This window comes from Indicator indicator, chromosome 35 (assembly GCF_027791375.1).
Source record: "Indicator indicator isolate 239-I01 chromosome 35, UM_Iind_1.1, whole genome shotgun sequence".
NCBI lineage: Eukaryota > Metazoa > Chordata > Aves > Piciformes > Indicatoridae > Indicator > Indicator indicator.
In genome coordinates, this window is record NC_072044.1 from 3,882,860 (window position 1) to 3,902,304 (window position 19,445).

Sequence of the window (19,445 nt, forward strand, 5' to 3'; positions counted from 1 at the left end):
CAGCGGCTTGGCCGTGGGGTGGGTGGGAGGGAGCCAGGCTCGGTTTGTGCTGTAGCCTCCCAGGGAAGTGTAACGAACTTCCCGAGAGCGTAGAGAAAGTGCAATAAGCGGAACGACCGAGCTCAACTGTTGGATTTTACTGTTAGTATTGTTGTAATTGTTATTTTCTTTTCGTATCAGGCCCGCGCGGTACTAACCCCCTCCCCGCACTCCCTGTGTTGTAAGAGACGCGACTGTGAGTTCAGCCTTCGCCTACCGGGCGCTGCACAATAAAGCTGCTGTCAACGGCCGCTCCCCGCTGCTCTCGGTGTATTGTGTTTTTTTTTTTTTTTTTTTTTTTTGCTGACGGTTCTTCCGCCCTCCCCCGCCGCGCCCCGGAACCGCGGGAGAGCGGCTGCGCGGTGTGAGCGGAGCCTTTCGCTCCCCGGAACCTTTGACGAGCGGCCCTGGGGCCCGCCCGGAACCGTCCGCAGGCAGGCGCCGGGCTGCCCGCAGCGCTGCCTGATCCGCGGCGTGCTGCGAGCGTCGCCACCGCACCGGGAATGGACGGTGCTGGCTTCGGCGGCCGTGGGTCGGGACGAAACGAGCTGTGAGGTGCCGGTGGGCCACGGGGCGAGAAGAAGAGGGGAGCGCAAATTCGTCAGGCGAACGGAGGGGCAGCACAACGCAGGCCCCCGGCGGGGTCCTTCGGCGACGGGGACGGAGGGAGCGGGACGGCAGCCGCGATGAACCTGGAGCTGCTCGGTGGGTGCGGGGTGCGGGGACCGAGCCGGAGACAGGGGGAGGCGGCAGGGCCGAGCCGGGGACTGTGTGTAGGCGGGTCCGGAGCCGCCGCCCTGCCGGCGGAGAGCTGCGCGGCGCGGTCAGCCAGAGCGGGCCGCGGGGGCGGCGGGCGCGCCTGACTTAAGCGGTGTCTTTGCGTTTCGTTGCAGAGTCCTTCGGCCAGAACTACCCCGAGGTAACGGTTCTCCCCGCCCCGCGGGGCTGCCTCCGGCCCGCCGGCTGCTGCGAGCGACAGGGCGGCCAGGCGGGGCGGTGGCGGCGGGCTGACCGCCCCTTCCTCCGGTGCCCTTTCCCCGCAGGAGGCCGATGGCACACTGGACTGCATCAGCATGGCCCTGACCTGCACCTTCAACCGGTGGGGCACGCTGCTCGCCGTGGGCTGCAACGATGGGCGCATCGTCATCTGGGACTTCCTGACCAGGGGCATCGCCAAAATCATAAGTGCTCACATCCACCCCGTCTGCTCGCTCTGGTGAGAAGAGGCTTGGTTCCTCCCGGAACAGCTGAATTCAGGGCTTAGGTGTAGTTAAGCTCATCTCCTGAGAACTAGGTATGAAAGTGAGGGTGGTGACAGCCTGGCCCAGGTTGCCCTGAGAGGTGGGAGCTAGCCCATCCCTGGAGCCATCCCAGGTCAGGTTGTTTGGGGCTCTGAGCAACCTGCTCCAGTCACAGCTGTCTCTGCTGACTGCAGGGGGGTTGGAGTGGATGAGCTTTGAAGGTCCCTTCCCACCCAAACCTGTCTGAGCCTATGTCAGCTGTGTTAATTTCTGTCAGCTTCCCATGCCCATGTTTGCTGAGCTTCAGATGTGCTGACACCGAACAGCTTGGGGTCCTGGGTGTGTTGGTTGCTGAAATGCTCCCCAGCTGCAGGACACTCAGCCTCATTGCAGGGCAGGTTCCTTGAAGAGTGCTGGGAAATGCATTTGCCCTGTTGAGTTATTGGAGGTTAGATTCTTTTTCACGCTGATGACTTTCCCTCTGAGGTTGATAATTTGATATCTCCAAACTGGGGGGAGAGGGGATGGAGAGGGTGTTTTCTGCTTTTAAAGAGTGACTCTGACTCAGGCTGCTTCTCTCTGCTGCAGCTGGAGTCGAGATGGCCACAAACTGGTGAGTGCTTCGACTGATAACATCGTGTCACAGTGGGATGTCCTCTCTGGAGATTGTGACCAGAGGTTTCGGTTTCCATCACCTATCTTGAAAGTTCAGTACCACCCTCGAGACCAGTAAGTGCTGGGAAGGAAGAGTTAAATCCTGGTTTTGCTCAAACTGCCCCCAGTTTGCTCAAACCAGTCTCTTTTTGTTCAAACTAATGATTAGTAAATTGCTTTCGCTGCGCTTTGGAAAGTGATTTTTTTAGGGCTGTGTTTGTCTTGGGTACCCTGCCTGGGTTTGTTGTGATTCCTTTTATTATGAAAAGAGCAGCCCAGCAGGAGGGTAAACAAGGGAAGAATGTTTGGAAACTTGGGTACAATCCTCTGGTTGAGTTTACAAATTGCTGCATAAACTTGGAGAAGCTCCTGGGGAAAGAAGAGGGAGCTGGGGTTCAGCCTGGAGAGATGAAGGCTTTGGGGGGACCTTAGAGCTGTCTTGTAGTATATGAAGGGATCCTATAGGAAGGCTGCAGGGGGACTTCTCATCAAGGTGTCTAGAGACTGGACAAGGGGGAATGGTTTGAAGCTGAGGCAGAGCAGGGTTAGACTGGAGATGAGGAAGTTCTTCAGTAGGAGAGTGGTGAGACTCTGGCACAGGCTGCACAGGGAAGCTGTGGCTGCCTCCTCGCTGGGAATGTTGAAGGCCAGGTTGGATGAGACCTTGAGCAGCTGAGTCTAGCTGAGAGGTGTCCCTGCCCATGATGGGGAGGTTGGAGCAGATGATCTCTGAGGTCCCTTCCTGTGATTCTGTGCATCACAGCCACCAACTCAATGCTCTTTTGTGATTAAACCGCCAAGGAGGAAATACAGCAAACAAAACCACAGAGATGTTCTCTTATTTCTTGATGTAAAATGAGATTTTCTTTTTTTTTCTTTTGTTCACCTGCTTGTAAAAGCAGAAATTCTTTTTTCTGGAAGAATCTCTGTTCTCTTTCTGCTCTGCAGGAACAGAGTCTTGGTGTGCCCCATGAAGTCTGCGCCGGTGATGCTGACGCTGTCGGACTCCAAGCACGTTGTGCTGCCTGTGGATGATGATTCTGATCTCAATGTTGTGGCCTCCTTTGACAGGAGAGGGGAATACATTTACACAGGCAATGCCAAGGGGAAGGTGAGGCTTCAGCAGGCAGCACTGGGTGCAGTGTCACAGAATGGTAAAGGTTGGAAGGGACCTCCAGGGATCACCTAGTCCAATCCCGCTGCTAAAGCAACATCATCCAGGGCAGGTCACACAGGGACACATCCAGGTGGGTCTTGAAAGCCTCCAGAGAAGGAGACTCCACAAGCTCTCTGGGCAGCCTCCTCCAGGGCTCTGCCACCCTCACAGTGAAAAAGTTTTTCCTTCTGTGGATGTGGAAGGAGACCTGCAGGAAGCCTGGGGAGGGGCTGTTTAGAAGGGCTTGGAGTGATAGGTTGAGGGGCGATGGTTTGAAACTGGAGCAGGGCAGGTTTAGGTTGGACATCAGGAGCAAGTTTTGTACAATGAGGGTGGTGAAATGCTGGAACAAGGTGTCCAGGGATGTGGTTGAGGCCCTATCCCTGGAGACAGTCAAGATCAGACTCAATGTGGCCCTGGGCAGCCTGCTGTAGCTGGAGGTATCCCCGGTGACTGCAGGGGGGTTGGACAAGATGAGCTTTGAGGGTCCCTTCCAACCCAGTGCAATCTGTGAATCTGTAATGCCCTGCTTCCAGACAGGTTTCCTCTTTGTGTTGCTGTGGGCTGTGACCCTCTTGAACTGTAAATCAACCCTGTTTGTATCACAGAACTGCAGCACAGCCCCAGCTGCAGAATCCCAACGACTCCTGCCTAGCTCCTGAGGCTTCTGTGGGCAGGCTTAGGAGCTGATAGGAAAGGAACCACAAGGGAACTGAGTTACAGTGAAGACACTGACTGCTTTCTGTCTCCTTAATCTTCAGATCTTGGTCTTAAAAACAGAAACTCAGGATCTTGTTGCTTCCTTCAGAGTGACAACTGGCACCAGCAACACCACAGCCATCAAATCCATCGAGTTTGCTCGGAAGGGAAGGTGAGTCCCCTCGCTTGCAAAGAGGAACTGCAAGCTCTGGGGTAGATTGGCAGAGCATACAAGGTCTTAAACCCTCCCTAGTTCTTTCCATGGACTGTGTTTTGATTCTCTCCTTGATCTCTGTGTCCCTCCTCCCTGCAGCTGCTTTTTGATCAACACAGCAGACAGGATCATCAGGGTGTACGATGGCAGGGAGATCCTCACCTGCGGCCGGGATGGGGAGCCTGAGCCCATGCAGAAGCTGCAGGATTTAGTGAACAGGTAAGAGGAGCTGGGCAAGGGGAGGTTTGTGTGCTCAGCACCCATGGCAGCTGCTGGATGAAGGGTAGTTGAGTGTCTGACTCAGTGTAACAGACAGGGGGTTTCATTTCCTGGAACCAAAGAATGGGTTGGGTTGGAAAGGAGCTTAAAGATCATCCAGTTCCAACCCCCTTGCCATAGGAAGAGACACCTTCCATGAATTCAGCTTGTTCAAGGTCCCACCCAGCCTGGCATTCAACACTTCCAGGCTTGGAGCCTCCAGAACTTCTCTTGCCAACCTGTTTCATTGCCTCACCACCTTCCAGACAAGAATTTCTTCTTAATCTCAATCCAGCTCCTTTCAGTTTGAAGCTGTCACTTCTTGTCCTCTCATTCCATGCTTTTGTAACAAGTCCCTCCCCAGCTCTCCTGCAGCCCACTTCAAACCCTGGAAGGCTGCTCTGAAGTCTCTCTGGAGCCTTCTCTAGGCTGAACAGCTCCAACTCTCCCAGCCTGTCTTCATAGCAGAGGTTCTTCATCCCTCTCATCATCTCTGTGGGCTTCTGGCCCCACTCCAACAGGTCGCTGTCTGTGCTGAGGACTCCAGAGCTGCCCCAGCACTGCAGGGGGGGTCTCAGCAGAGCAGAGCAAAGGGGCAGAATCCCCTCCCTCCCCCTGCTGCCCATGCTGCTGGGGATCAGCCCAGGACAGGGCTGGCCCTGGGCTGGCAATGCCTGTTGTTGGCTCATGTTGAGTTTCTCAGCACCTCCAAATCCTTCTCCTCTCAAACCTATCTGTCCCAATTTGATTTGAGATGTAAATGTGGATCGTTGCCTGTATGACCTCAATGTGAAGAACAAGCCCTCTCCACACTCCTCCACCCTCCCTGCTGTGCTGGTCTTGACCTGTGTGATGCTCTCTTGGCACTCAGGACACCCTGGAAGAAGTGCTGCTTCTCTGGGGACGGTGAATACATCGTGGCAGGCTCAGCCCGCCAGCATGCCCTCTACATCTGGGAGAAGAGCATTGGAAATCTGGTGAAAATCCTCCATGGGACCAGAGGAGAGCTGCTCTTGGATGTTGCAGTAAGGAAACCATCTGCTCTTACTGTGTTTTTTTTGTTGGTAGTTTGCAAGCCAACCTTTCTCCATCCCCTTGAGCAGTCTGAGCTCTTCCTCTTTTCTCTCCCAACCATCTAGTGGCATCCTGTCCGCCCCATCATAGCTTCAATTTCCAGTGGTGTGGTGTCCATATGGGCTCAGAACCAAGTGGTGAGTGTCTCACGTTGCTCAGAAGCAAGTGGTGAGGGTTTGTTTCACATTGCCTCCTTCTGGATCCTCCTCCAGTGCTCTCCATCCCAGCAGACTCCCCAGCTGCATGTTGAGACCCTTCAATAAATCTCCATCCAAGCTTTTGGTTTTTTGTTTTGGCTTCACCTGCCCTGACCTGAACGTGAGGAAGGGACTCAGCACTCCAGCTGCTCAACAGATTGAGCTTTAAACATCATCCCAGGGACATGATTCCTGTGGGAATGGGTGACCTTCTGAATCAGGTGACCTTCTGAGTGCTGATCTTTTTGAAGTCCAGCAAATCTGGAGTGTGTGAGCCAAGAGTGAAGTGGTTACATGTGAACATACAGCTCTGCTGTCTGCCATTCACTGCAATATTGAAGGAATATTTCAATGCTGGAGCTAAGTTATGCAGTTCCTGATTTACCACATGGCCAATCCATCAGTTTCCTCTCTAATTCCCTTTCCCTTTCCCATTGGGATGGGAGAGTGGTTAATGGAGAGTTGTCTGTCACTTGATTAGTGGCTGGCCCAGCCCTCAACCTTTGCCAACCAGCCTTGATTTTTTTTTTTTTTAATGTCTATTTTATGCTCTTGGGGGATTTTGATGCAGAATGAGACTGTAGCTGCAAGAGTTCTCTCTGTGGTGCCTGTTCTCCTGTGTAAGGGGAAAAAAATCCTTTTGAATTTGTGGTTCAGGAAAACTGGAGTGCCTTTGCACCTGACTTCAAAGAGCTGGATGAAAATGTGGAATATGAAGAGAGAGAATCAGAGTTTGACATTGAAGATGAAGATAAGAGTGAACCAGAGCAGACAGGTACTGTGTGAGCTGTGTTTCTGGGTTGCAGACAGTTTGTAGTCTGACTGCAGGACTCTGGTAAAAACTAAAACATTACAGGGCTGGGAAATGACAGGAGGGGAGTGAAGAAGCTGGATTTAGATCAGACCTTAGCAGGAAATTCTCCCCCATGAAGGTGGTGAGGCACTGGAACAGGCTGCCCAGAGAAGTTGTGGAGGTTCCAAGGCTGGAAGCCAGCTTGGATGGGGCCTTGAGCAAGCTGCTCTGGTAAGAGGTGTCCCTGCCTGTGGCAGGGGGGCTGGGGCTGGATGACCTTTAAGGTCCCTTCCAACCCAAACCAGTCTGTGAAACCGAGGAGCATGAGCTGACACAATCAGTATGATTCCTGCCAGTCAGCATGCAACCAGCACTGGAACCTGCATGCAGGCTGCTGCTGTCTTCATTGTCCCCCTGTCTGCTGGGACAAAAGGCACTTCCAGCTCCTTTGTTGGTGAAGCCACACTGGGAGGAGCCCTTGAGCAAGCTCCTCTGGTTCAGCCTGCCCTGAGCAAGAGAGAGACAAAAGAGCAGAGAATCCTGGAATGGCTCAGCTTGGAAGGGACCTGAGAGACTCCTCCAAGCTCCCCACCATGCCCAGGGACACCTCTCAGCCAGACTCAGCTGCTCAAGGCCTCATCCAACCTGGCCTTCAGCACCCCCAGGCAGGAGGCACCTCCCTGGGCAGCCTGTGCCAGAGTCTCACCACCCTCCTGCTGAAGAACTTCTTCCTCAGCTCCAGTCTAGCCCTGCTCTGCCTCAGCTTCAAACCATTCCCCTTGGCCTGTCTCTAGACACCCTCAGGAAAAGTCCCTCTGCAGCCTTCCTGTTAGGATGCTTTCAGGTGCTGGGATGCAGCTCAGGGATCCTATGAGATGATGCTCAGGGATCTGGAGTTATTCTGTGACTCTGAATCTTTCCTCTGTCTCTCTTCTCTTCCTCTCCCTGTTCTAGCCTTATTTTTGGCAATGTCTCCCCTCTCCAACACATCCTTAGGCAGAAAGCAGGAGGAAACAGCCACAGCTTGCTGCAGCTGCAGCACCACTGGCTCTGAATCAGTAGCAGGCAGCCTGGCCACTTGGTGGTGCCAAAAAATGATGGAATAAAAGCTATGGATAAACAGGGAAAGAAAGGAAGCTGCTTCCCAACATAGCACAGAGCTCTTCTCATTACCAGGGGTAGATTAATGGTTGTTGAGCAGTTTCTAATGGTCAAATGCATTGTTGGCTCCTGGGGATGAAGCATTAAAGTATCTTTCATTAGCTTTAGAACTAATGGAATGAAAAGCAACAAAACATTGAGAAGGTTTAAAGTTCTTTTAGCTTGCTGGGATCTGTATTAGGTTATCCTGAGAAGTTATTGGAGGCTTCAAGCCTGGAAGTGTTCAGAGCCAGGTTGGATGGGGCCTTGAGCAACCTGATCTAGTAGGAGATGTCCCTGCCCATGGCAGGGGGGTTGGAACTGGATGATCTTTGAAGTCCCTTCCAACCCAACCCTTTCTGTGATTTAGAACATAGCAAACTGAAATAAAACCCTGATGGATCTAAGAGGAAATACTTCCACTTTGGTTTCTGCTTTAGTTCTCACTCTGCATGCTGAGATGTTGAAGCACAGCCAGGCTGATTCTTTCTAGGCAGTTTGGTCTTTTCCTTACTGTGTTGTTTTGTGGTTTGTTTTTGGTTTTTGTTTGCCCTGGTTCTCAGGTGCTGATGCTGCAGAAGATGAAGAAGTGGATGTAACAAGTGTGGATCCCATAGCTGCCTTCTGTAGCAGGTGAAAGAATCTTTTGGGTTTGAAGCATGAGCAGCAGATGCCTCACTGCCATCCCCTGGATCATCTCCTTTTTCACTCAAAACAATTCTTCCCTCACAGTGATGAAGAACTGGAGGACTCCAAAGCTCTGCTTTACTTACCCATTGCTCCTGAAGTGGAAGATCCAGAAGAAAACCCTTATGGACCTCCACCAGATGCAGTTCAGAGCTCTTTGGCTGATGAAGGAATAGGTTCTGAGAAGAAGAGGCAGTCCTCCTCTGATGGACCTCAGGCACCAAAGAAGAAGCCCAAAACCACCAATGTTGAACTCCAAGGAGTTCCTAATGATGGTAGGTGGAAACTGCTGTGGGTTTAGTGCCAGTTCTGCACCTGAGGTGGTTTTTAGCTTTGTCTGGAGACCAGAAGTTGAGAAGCTGACTCCTTAATTGCCCCTCCCTTTGAAGTCACTTCTTGGAACAGTTCATAACCACCAACTCTTCCAATCTGCTGGTGGTTTTCAAGCCAGGAATGAGTAAGAGCACCTGAAAACTGGTGCCCCAGCATAAGTAGGACATCACACTGCTGGAATGGGTCCAGGGGAAGCCACAAAGAAGATCAGAGGGCTGGAGTAGCTGTGGGGACAGTCAGAGAGATTTGGGATTGTTCTGCATGGAGGAGAGAAGGCTCCAGGGAGATCTTAGAGCAACCTTCCAGTGCCTGAAGGGAGCTACAGGAGAGCTGGGGAGGGACTTTTGACAAGGACTGGGAGTGATAGGGTGAGAGGGAAGGGATTGAAGCTTGAGGAGGGGAGATTTAGGCTGGAGATTAGGAAGCAATTCTTTCCAGTGAGGGTGGGGAGGCGCTGGCACAGGTTGCCCAGGGAGGTTGTGGCTGCCCTCTCCCTGGAGGTGTTGAAGGCCAGGCTGGATGAGCAAGCTGGGCTGGTGGGAGGGGTCCCTGCCCATGGCAGGGGGTTGCAGTGGGTGCTCTTTGAGGTCCCTTCCACCCCAAGCCCTTCCCTGGGAGCCATCCTGTTGGGAGGAGCCCGGAGGATCATTTCCCGGTGGGTAACAACTTCCTGTCCCTCCACAGAGGTCCATCCGCTGCTGGGTGTGAAGGGAGATGGTAAATCCAAGAAGAAGCAAGCAGGCAGGCCTAAAGGATCAAAAGGTAAAGACAAAGATTCTCCATTTAAACCGAAACTCTACAAAGGGGACAGAGGTTCTTTACCTCTGGAAGGAGCAGCGAAGGGTAAAGTGCAGGCGGAGCTGGGACAGCCCTTGACAGGTAAGGAACCCAAGTGTCAGCCTCATTGCCTTGCTTGGTGGCCTTGCTTTTGTACAGGCTTCATGTAGCCCTGGCAGTTTGCCTTCCCAGCTGGCTTTTGCTCACTACATATTTTGCTGCTGGCAAGGAGAGGGAATTTTTTTATTTTTGAAGTCGAAATGCTTTCAATATTTGTAATAAAGCAATGATAGGGAAAAAAAATCATCCAGTTGCAACCCCCCTGCTGTGGGCAGGGACACCTCCACTAGCCCAGGTTGCTGAAGGTTCCATCCAACCTGGCCTTGACCACCTGCAGGGAGGGGTTCATGTTGTGGTAGTGTTGTTGTGATAGGTTCTGTCTCTCATTACAAGCTGCCTGTTGTTCTTCTCACAGTTGATTTAGGATCTAACAGATCTGTGCAGGCAGTGTTGGAGGTGTCTGTGTGAGTCATGTAAGGAAGCAGCAGCTTGGCCACCACAACAAAATGTCCCTTGGGCCTTTCCAAACTCACAGTGCCTTTTGGTCCATGAGTCACAGGTTGCATTGGGTTGGAAGGGATCCTCACAGCTCAGCTTGTCCAATCCCCCTGCACTCAACAGGGACATCTCCAGCTAGGTCAGGCTGCCCAGGGCCACATCAAATCTGGTCTTGAATGTCTCCATGGATGGGGCCTCAACCACCTCCCTGGGCAACCTGTTCCAGTGTCTCACTACCCTCATTGTGCAGAACTTCCTCCTGATGTCCAGCCTAAATCCCTGCTCCAGTTTCAAACCATTGCCCTCATCCTATCCCCACAGCCCCTTCTGAACAGTCCCTCCCCAGCCTCCCTGTAGGTCCCCTTCAGATACTGAAATGCAGCTCCAAGGTCTCCCTGGAGCCCTCTCCTCCAGGCTGAACAACCTCAATTCTTTCAGCCTGTCCCCATAGCAGAGGTTCTGCAGCCCTCTGCTCATCTTTGTGGCTCTCCTCTGCTGGAGCAGGTCCATCTCTCTCTTGTGTTGGGGGCCCTAGAGCTGGACACAGCACTGCAGCTGAGGTCTCCTTGCACTCAGGATTCCCATTGGGGGCAGGAAGTTTTGTTCTGGTGTTTGCTGGGATTCCACCACCAAATTCAGGCAGTCACCTGCCTGGCATCCTGAAGCCAGGCTGCCTTCTGTCTCTTGTGCATGAAGCTGTTCATTCTGCTAGCTCCTTGTGCTGTGGCTTTCTGAGGTTAACTACTCAGTCACCCAAGCAGCTGTTTCTCCTCTGCCAGCTGCTGCTCTGCCATGCCACAGTGTCTCTGCAAACTGCATGGCTGAGGCTTGGAGCCTGCTGCAAGCTGTGTCTGTGTCACTGCTGTGCAGTCCTGCACTGCATCTCTGATGTTCAGAGGTCCCAATCAGTGTAAAACTGAGAAGCCCAACCCAGTTTTGTAGCTTTGGAATGAAATCAGAGCCACAGAACATGAGGGGCTGGAAGGGACCTCTGGAGATCATCCAGTCCAACCCCCCCTGCCAGAGCAGGACCACCTAGAACAGGTCACCCAGGAGCACATCCAGGCAGGTTTGGAATCTCTGCAGAGAAGGAGACTCCCCAACCTCTCTGGGCAGCCTCCCCAGGGCTCTGCCATCCTCACAGGGAAAAAGTTTTCCCTTCTGTTCCTGTGGCACCTCCTCTGCTCCACCCCCAGTGCCCTTTGTGCTGTCCTTGGACACCCCTGAGCAGAGCCTGGCTCCATCCTCCTGGCACTGCCCTGCACATCTTTATCCCCAGCAATGAGGACACCCTCAGGCTGCTCTGCTCCAGGCTCCCTCAGCCTGTTCCTCACAGGGAGATCTTCCACTGCCTGCAGCAGCTCTGTGCCTCTGTGCTGCACTCTCTCAAGCAGTTCCCTGAGGTCCCTCTTGACCTGAGGGGCCCAGAACTGGACACAATGTTCCAGATGTGGCCTCAGCAGGGCAGGAGAACCTCTCTGACCTACTCACCACAGCCCTTCTAATCCACCCCAGGATGCCCTTGGCCTTCTTGGCCACCAGGCCACATTGCTGGCTCATGGGCATCTTGTTGGCCACCCCCAGAGCTGCTCTCCAACAGCTCAGCCCCCATCAGTCTGGTTGAACCCAAGCTTAGGTAGGATTTTTGGGTTTCCTGGTGTATTTTTGCTCTGGAGAGTTTGGGATTACACCAGGTAAGTGCCTGCAGCTCAGTGGAGCAACAGCTCAGAGTTCCTTAAGCCACAGCTCAGGTACAAGGGCAGCAACCCTGGGGACCTTCTGTTGTCCCAGGCAGTGTCCTGTTGGTGCTATCCTGTTCTGCAAAGTTTCTCTTGGGGGAATCTTGGTTCTTTTTTGTTTTCATTGAGGTTCTGGAGATGCTGCCCTGTTTAGTGGTCTCTGGTGACATCTGTTTGAGGCTGGTTACTTATTTTTCCCCTGTCTCTGGTCTCTTTAGCAGGTGGTGCAATCTCAGAACTGTTATGAAGACTCCCTTCTGTATCTTGCTGTCTTCTTTCCTTTATTGGCACCCTAACATGGGAAAATAGCTTAAATGCTCAGTCAGAGTGGACTGACTCAAGCAGCAGGCTGCTCGTGGCTTCAGGGAGTGACTTTTGTAAGAATGTGGAAGAGGAAACAGCTTCCCCTGCTCCTTCCCTGCCTCTTCAGTGGACAGTGTGCAAGCTGCTGACTCTCAGGTCATGCCATTTGCAAAAGAGACTTAAGCTGGACTGACTTGGTGTTGGGATGACTACTTCTAAAGTGAGCTGGTGCCCACCCCCCTGCCACTCCAGAGCTTGTCAGCCATTGGGGTTGTTTTTTTTTATCTCATTCCTGGATGGAAGCATGCCCCCCAGGGGTGCCAGTTTTATTCCTGACTGCTGTGTGTCCTGCAGACTCTCCCTTTTCTTTGCTGTTTGTTTTCATGCCACGGGGTTGTGACTCCACTCACTCCCCCTGTGGTGCCAGCTGGGGTGAGCCTCCCCAGCTCTTCTCTTAGCTCAGTGTGATGCCTTCTGTGCTGACAGGCTTGCTGAAGCCACCACTGCTGCTGCTCGTGTGCCAGGTTGGATTTCATCTCCAAGTGGATAGAGCTCTAATGGTTGAAGAATCAAGACACCCTCTGAAGGCTGCACAGAATGAATCTTCATCTGGTGAAGGTTTTAGATGTGAAGGGTGGCTGCTGGTGGCAGAAGGAGCAGGTGAAAGTAGCTCTGGAGGCAGTGCTCAGCTCAGACAAGTGCTTGCCTCTAGGCTGGGATGTGCAGAGCTCTGCTGGCACTTCCCTTCTGTCCCTGCAAGTGTTTTTATTTTGCCTCCTTCCTCTGAGGTGTCCTTATCAGGAAGAGTTGATTTCCTTTCTACCTTAGCTGGCAGTTAGAGTCAAGGCAGAACTACTAGCACTGAAACAGTTTTCCAGGGTTTGTGGTTTGCTTTTTTTTCCCACTTCTGGATCAAGAATGGAAGGAAGATGACTGCTAACAGCTCCTTCCCCTCAGCCTTTAACCTTTTGTTCCTGCTCCTTGTGTGGATAATGGGAAGAGACACAATCCAACACCTGCACTAAAGCAACCAGCTGTGGAAAGAAAGTTTTCATTCCTCATGCCCCTTGCTTTTGGAGACTTTCATGATTCCTATGCAATTCCTGCCAGGTTTTCCCCCCAGAGGTCGTTGTTGAGCTTATCACAGGTGTTTAGATCTCCCAAGTATCCTGCAGAACCCCAGAAAGAGGAGGAGGAGTCAGTCAGAGCGTGCAGCAGTTACCTGAGGATGCCAGCATGGGACTGAGAGGAGCTGCTGGAAATCAGAAGGGCTTTGAACTGCTCTGTTCATTTCTGCTCTGGGGCTAGGGGCCTGCTCCATGGAGGGAATTCATTCCTCTGTGCCCAGGGTTGGTTTTCTTGCTTCCTTCTGCTTCTCACATCTTTGCTGGGGCACTGTTAGGTGAAACCTACCCTTGTGTGGTGTGGCTGAAGCCCAGAAGCTTTAAGAGCTGCACAGGCAATGCTTCCCTGGATCATTTTAAAGCAGCTGATTTGCCTTTCCTCTGCTCAATCTTCTCTGTACAGTGTAGATGTCCTTGGGTTATTTTCTTCCACCACCTATTTTATTATTATTTTTTTCCTTGGGGGGGTAGTTTTGTACAATATTTGTTGGATACTGACTTGCTGGTAGCATAGAGCAGTGCTGTTAGGTTTTGTGTTTGTAAATAAAGAGGTTATGTTTTATTTCCTGAAGTCAATGCCTTCACTTTTGGCTTTCCCATCCCACTTGGGATTGTTTTTATTTTGCCAGGCTGGAGGGATCCTCCAATCCAGCTCCAGTGCTAAAACAAACACTCTGTGCCTTCACCACAGCTGCTGTGCTGGTGGTTGGGGTTGTTGGGGTGGGGTTTTTTTGGGGTGTTTATTTCATGGTCTCATTTCAAGAGAGAGGAGGAAACCTGGAGTCTAAAAACTTGAGGCACTCAGATCATGCAAAGGAGAACAGAACTTGTGCTGCTGCAGGGGAGTGTGGCAAATGCATTCACCAAGTCCTCATTTTGCTAACTTGAAGGGGTGTTAGGAAGAGAATCCTGGATGATATCCATGGATGTGCATCAAAAGCAGCCTGGCCAGCAGGTGGAGAGAGAGGATTCTGCCACTTTGCTCTGCTCTGGGGAGAGCTCACCTGGAGCACTGCATCCAGCTCTGGGGCTCTCAGCACAGCAAGGACATGGAGCTGATGGAGCAGGTCCAGAGGAGGGCTACAGAGATGATCAGGGAGCTGGAGCACCTCTGCTGCAAAGATCTCCAGAGGTCCCTTCCCATCCCTGGTAGGCTGAGGGAGCTGGGATTGTTCAACCTGGAGAAGAGAAGGCTCCAGGCAGACCTTAGAGCAACCCTCCAGTACCTAAAGGGAGCTACAAGAAGGCTGCAGAAGGACTGTTTGCAAAGGCCTGCAGGGACAGGACCAGGAGCAATGGTTTGAAATGAGAGCAGAGCAGATTTAGGAACAAGTTCTGCACCAGGAGGCTGCTGGAACACTGCAACAGGTTGTCCAGGGAGGTGGTTGAGGCTCCATCCCTGGAGATACTCAAGGTGAGGCTGGACAGGGCTCTGAGCAGCCTGATGTGGGGGAGGAAGTCCCTGCTGACTGCAGGGGCCTTGGGCTGGATGAGCTTTGGAGGTCCCTTCCAACCCAACCCATTCCAGGATTCTGTGATACTCACTAGCAGAGCTGTTCCAGGCCTTGGCAATCCAAACCCTTTCTGCAATCCATAGCTCAGTTGCTGTGAAGAGGCTGATTTTGGAGCACAGTGCAGCTGTGACTCCCTCAGAAAGAGCAAGGAGAGCTTCAGCAGCAGTGTTACTCTCTGGGGACTCTTCAGCAGTGAGTGAACTGCCCTGGGGTGCCTCCTCTGCAAGCACTTTGCTGCAGTGGCAGCTTGTGAGTGGTTTCTGCTCTACAGATGTGGAGATTTTGGCTCAGCCCTCTCTGGAGCTGGTGGCTCTGCATGGTGCAGAGGAAAAGGCTCAGGCTCAGAGCAATTCCTGCTGTTGAATCCCTGCTGATGGCTGTCAAAGACCTGATCTGATGCTTTTATGCTGAGTCCTCAGGGGATTCTTTTTGGCTCCACAGTTTGAGGAGTTCTCTGTTCTGCATGGGAAGGGCTGGGGCTGCATCCTGACCTGACTGTGACATCAGCACTGCTGCCATGGGAACAGAGAGTCCTGGAGACATCAGTGACCTGGCTGAGTAGAGATGGACATCAGCAGTGAGAAAGCACTGGCCAGGCTGCCTCTGATCTCAGTGCTCTCAGGCTGTCCTGAGGTTGGAACTGGCTTTTGATGACCTTGGAAGTACTTCTGGGCACCGTGTGTGAGGCAGAGCTGTCCAGATGCTGCCTGCAGAGTGATGGTTTCCTGGTGCTCAGCAGCATTGCTCTAAAGGTTCCAGCAATGCTTTATAGATTGGTGGGGAAACTGAACTGGAACAGTGCTCCTTTGCTGGGGCAGTCCAGCTGAAATCAGCTCCAATCCAGCTGAAATCAGCTCCAATCCAGTTGAAATCAGCTCCAATCCAGCTGAAATCAGCTCCAATCCAGCTGAAATCAGCTCCAATCCAGTTGAAATCAGCTCCAATCCAGTTGAAATCAGCTCCAATCCAGCTGAAATCAGCTCCAATCCAGCTGAAATCAGCCATCAGCAGCCATCCAGTTGAAATCAGCTCAAATCCAGCTGAAATCAGCTCAAATCCAGCTGAGATCAGCTCGAATCCAGCTGAGATCAGCTCGAATCCAGCTGAGATCAGCTCGAATCCAGCTGAGATCAGCTCAAATCCTTCTGAGATCAGCTCGAATCCAGCTGAGATCAGCTCAAATCCTTCTGAGATCAGCTCAAATCCTTCTGAGATCAGCTCGAATCCAGCTGAGATCAGCTCAAATCCTTCTGAGATCAGCTCGAATCCTTCTGAGATCAGCTCAAATCCCTCTGAAATCTGTGGAAGTCCATCTGAAATCAGCTCAAATCCAGCTGAGATCAGCTCAAATCCTTCTGAAATCTGTGGAAATCCAAGGAAATGGTAAAATCCCTGTAAGCGGAAAAACACAGCAGAAATCCATACAAAACCTTACAGAGAAGGGAGGGCTGAATTTTTTTCCCCAGCTGTCAAGTAGCTCCCATTTGTTGGAATACTATGGACAAGACCATTCTGTTGCCCTGCTCCAAGAGGCAGAATTCACTACTCCCATCCTGGCTGATGCTGTAATTAATGTCTTGCATCTTCCGCAGCACTGTTGTGCTTCAGGACTCTCTTGTTGAAGGATTTTTCCCACTTGAAGGATGAGGTCTTGAAGATGATGCTGGTGGGAACCCCAAAACAGTGAGTTTGAAGACTGATTTTTTGTGGCTTTGGTTTGGTTTTTTTTTTTGCCTCCTGACTTTGTGTCTCTTTAGGAAGTTGTGTGTCTGATTGGGAACCCTCAAATGAAGACCCTGGGGAGCAGCCACACTGGTGGGATATGGCTCGGTGCTTTCTCCCTCCCCTTGGTGCTTTGCTTTTGGCCTGTCACCATCCCAGAGGAGCTGAAGACAGCTGTCTTCAAAGTTGCTGTCAATGCCACCTCCTGCAGTGTCACCTGTGGGGTGGGCATCAAGCTGGAGGAGCTGTGTGAGGTCACAGGTGCTGGCGAGAGGAGGAATTGTACCCTGCAGAGGTCCAGCTGCCTGAGCAACTCCATGTGTGGCTTACTCCACTTCACTGTCTCTGTGGGCAAACCCTTCCAGCTCACCTGCCTGGACTCAGATGTGGTTGCCTTTGGCAGTGGAGCCTATAGGTACAGGTGGAGGTTTGCCCCAGGCCTCATCACCACAAACAAATTGCTGCTGAAACCTTTCCGCAGCACCGATCCCGTCCTCAGGTTTGCCACTACCAGAGAGGCTGACTCAGGGACTTACCAGTGTGATGTGCAGATGCTGAAGACCTTGGAAGTCATCAAGAGGATCTACTTTGGGCTCAGAATGATCCAGGATGACTTGGCAGACCTGGACTTCTACAAATCCTTGACTTGGGAACAGAAGTTAGCAGCGAAGAAGCCGGAAAGAGCCACAGAGAACAGCACCAAGGAAGAGGTGCAAAGGCAGAAGCCCTTCTGGCAAGGGAAGTTTTTGGATGTGTACTGGGTAGGACTTGGAAGTGGGGTGATAGGAGGTGTCTTGGTGAGCTTGGTGGCCAGCTGCCTCTTCAGGAAGCTTTGGAGAAGCAGAGCTGCAAAGCAATGAAGTGAAGCTGATGCAGTTCCTTGGCCCTGTCTCTTTACTGATGCAGAATCTCCTGGGGGTGGTTCTGATTGCTTGGTTTGGTTTTCTGCTTGGCACAATTTGTTATTGCCAAATATTTCCTTCAGCTCTGAGTCCTCTGAGTCAGCACAGGACTGGAGAAGCAGAGCTTGAGTCTCAGTGGAGAAGTGCAGACAGCAGGAGCAAGGTGGAGCCAAGGTAGTTTGCCTCTAGGTTGAGGAAAGAACTTCTTTGGTGTGAGGGTGAGCAAGCCCTGGAGCAGGCTGCCCAGAGAGGTTGTGGAGTCTCCTTCTCTGGAGAGCTTCAAAACCCACCTGGACATGTTCCTGGGGGACCTGACCAAAGTGGTTCTGCTTTCCAGGGAGTTGGACTTTTGATCTCTGGAGGTCCCTTCCAGCCCCTAGCATTCTGTGGTTCTATGATTGTGTGAGGGATGGTCTGGAATGGTCCAGACTGCACTTGGAGGACATTGAGGCACAGCAGAGTGCCTACTGCTCACTGTCCTCCTTGCTGATGGGTTCTTATTTCACCTCCAGGTGTTTTGAGGGAGGGTTAATCTAGCTAACACCTTGAGATCCTTATTCCTGTCTTCTTTCCTTCAAGCTCCTCTGCCTTGCCAAGAGCTCTGTGGGGATGAGAGCTGCCACAGGTGGCTGCTGGGTGGATGGTGTTTGTCCAGCAAGAGGTCCAAAGAAGAGAGGATGCTGCTGAGTTGGGCTTACCAAGCAGGGTTCCTGGCTGGCTGGTGGCCTTTCCATCAGATCCAGGTGGTCTGATCCCAGTGGCTGTGGGGATGAGGAGTGGATCACCACCTCCTGCTTCCTTTAGAGCGAGCCTGGGGAACTGTGAAGTGTCTTCAAGCAATAGCTTGGAACTTGTCTTGTTTCCTTTGTGGTGCAGAAGAGGGAGGCTGGGAGCTCAGGGGAGCACTGGGAAGCACTGGGAAGAGCAGGAAAGCACTGTGGAGAGCAAGGAAGCACAGAGAAGCATTGGGGAGCACTGGGAAGAACAGGGGGGCACTGGGGAGGGCAGGGAAGCACAGTGGGGCAGTGGAGAGAGCAAGGAAGCACTGGGGAGCACTGGGAAGCACTGGGGAGAGCAGGGAAGCACAGAGGAGCATTGGGGAGCACTGAGGAGCACAGTGGGGCACTGGGGAGTGCAGGGAAGCACTGGGAAGCACAGTGGGGCACTGGGGAGAGCAGGGAAGCACAGAGAAGCATTGGGGAGCACTGGGAAGAACAGGGGGGCACTGGGGAGTGCAGGGAAGCACTGGGAAGCACAGTGGGGCAGTGGGGAGAGCAAGGAAGCACTGGGGAGCACTGGGAAGCACTGGGGAGAGCAGGGAAGCACAGAGGAGCATTGGAGAGCACAGGGGAGCACTGGGGAGAGCAGGGAAGCACAGAGGAGCATTGGAGAGCACAGGGGAGCACTGGGGAGAGCAGGGAAGCACAGGCAGCTCTTCAATTCGAGTGCTGCTGCTTAGGAACTTAACTGAGTATTTGGAATCCTGACTTACAACTGAGCTCATCCCTAAAATCTTTGAAGGAGGAGGAAGGGAAGGGTTCAGTGGCCTTGTGGATCTTTCATTTTTTCCCTGGTGATTAAGGAGTACAAAGCAGGCAGCAGCTCTGTGGGGAGGGTTCTCTCCCTCTTGGTAGCAGAATCCACACAGGGACCTGTGAAGTGCCTTCCCTCCTCTTATTTTAACAGTAAACAACTTTTATTTACTGTCTGTTGCCATTTCTTTTTTTTTTTCTCTTGTGAACTAAACCACAGGAATGCAACCCACCCCATTCTGGGGGGCAATGATGATGATCCCTCTCTGACATTGAAGTCTGAAGCATATTGTTATTATTATTTCTTTTTCTTTTTTTTTTTTTTTTTTTTTTTTTTTTTTTTTTTTTTTTTTTTACCAGAACAGAAGAAAAAGCTTTAACGAAGAGTTGCCTAGGGAAGCAAAAGAGTTTATTTGCAGGGACTCCTGTGTGAGAAGTCAGGCTGGGAAGGGAGTGAGCCAAATCTTGCTGTGCAGTGAAGCAGCTAATGAGTGCAGCAAGGCACTGCTCCCTGGACCCTGGGCTTGGCTTGCTGTGTTTGAGGGGAGAAGCAAAGCTGTCAGCAGGCTGCAGTTCCCACTTTGGAGTTCTGTTGAGTTCATAGAATCAGAGAATTGTCAGGGTTGGAAGGGACCTCAAGGCTCAGCCAGTTCCAAGCCCCTGCCATGGGCAGGGACACCTCACACCACAGCAGGTTGCTCACAGCCACCTCCAGCCTGGCTGCAAAAACCTCCAGGGTTGAGGCTTCCACCACCTCCCTGGGCAACCTCTGCCAGTCTCTCACCACCC

The 19,445-nt window shown here is 52.2% G+C and overlaps 2 protein-coding genes across 4 annotated transcripts; both read left to right on the forward strand.

The window, feature by feature from the left end:
• Positions 1-725: 725 nt before the first annotated feature.
• Positions 726-13,529, forward strand: RBBP5 (RB binding protein 5, histone lysine methyltransferase complex subunit). Of its 3 annotated transcripts, none has more exons than XM_054395983.1 (14): positions 726-744; positions 933-958; positions 1,083-1,255; positions 1,869-2,009; positions 2,883-3,045; positions 3,852-3,961; positions 4,103-4,222; positions 5,133-5,286; positions 5,401-5,472; positions 6,190-6,307; positions 8,029-8,098; positions 8,198-8,427; positions 9,170-9,364; positions 11,778-13,529. In XM_054395983.1, the coding sequence occupies exons 1-14, from the start codon at positions 726-728 to the stop codon at positions 11,804-11,806; spliced, it is 1,620 nt and encodes a 539-aa protein (XP_054251958.1). In that variant the 3' UTR covers positions 11,807-13,529. The 3 variants fall into 3 exon arrangements, with proteins under 3 accessions (XP_054251958.1, XP_054251959.1, XP_054251960.1); XM_054395984.1 differs by having other exon boundaries at positions 9,170-9,247; XM_054395985.1 differs by lacking the exons at positions 726-744; positions 933-958; positions 1,083-1,255 and having other exon boundaries at positions 1,989-2,009; positions 11,781-13,529.
• A 2,758-nt stretch (positions 13,530-16,287) lies between these two features.
• TMEM81 (transmembrane protein 81) lies at positions 16,288-17,082 on the forward strand. Its single transcript, XM_054395787.1, has one exon. It carries the CDS (start codon positions 16,288-16,290, stop codon positions 17,080-17,082), a length of 795 nt encoding a protein of 264 aa, XP_054251762.1.
• The last annotated feature ends 2,363 nt before the right edge of the window (positions 17,083-19,445 follow it).

Excerpts from the sequence above, each read along its gene's own strand:
- TMEM81 (XM_054395787.1), top strand. The coding sequence starts at position 16,288 with ATGAAGACCCTGGGGAGCAGCCACACTGGTGGGATATGGCTCGGTGCT.
- RBBP5 (XM_054395983.1), top strand. Across the intron at positions 1,256-1,868 it reads CACCCCGTCTGCTCGCTCTG|CTGGAGTCGAGATGGCCACA; the intron begins GTGAGAAGAGGC and ends TCTCTGCTGCAG. Across the intron at positions 2,010-2,882 it reads CAGTACCACCCTCGAGACCA|GAACAGAGTCTTGGTGTGCC; the intron begins GTAAGTGCTGGG and ends TCTGCTCTGCAG.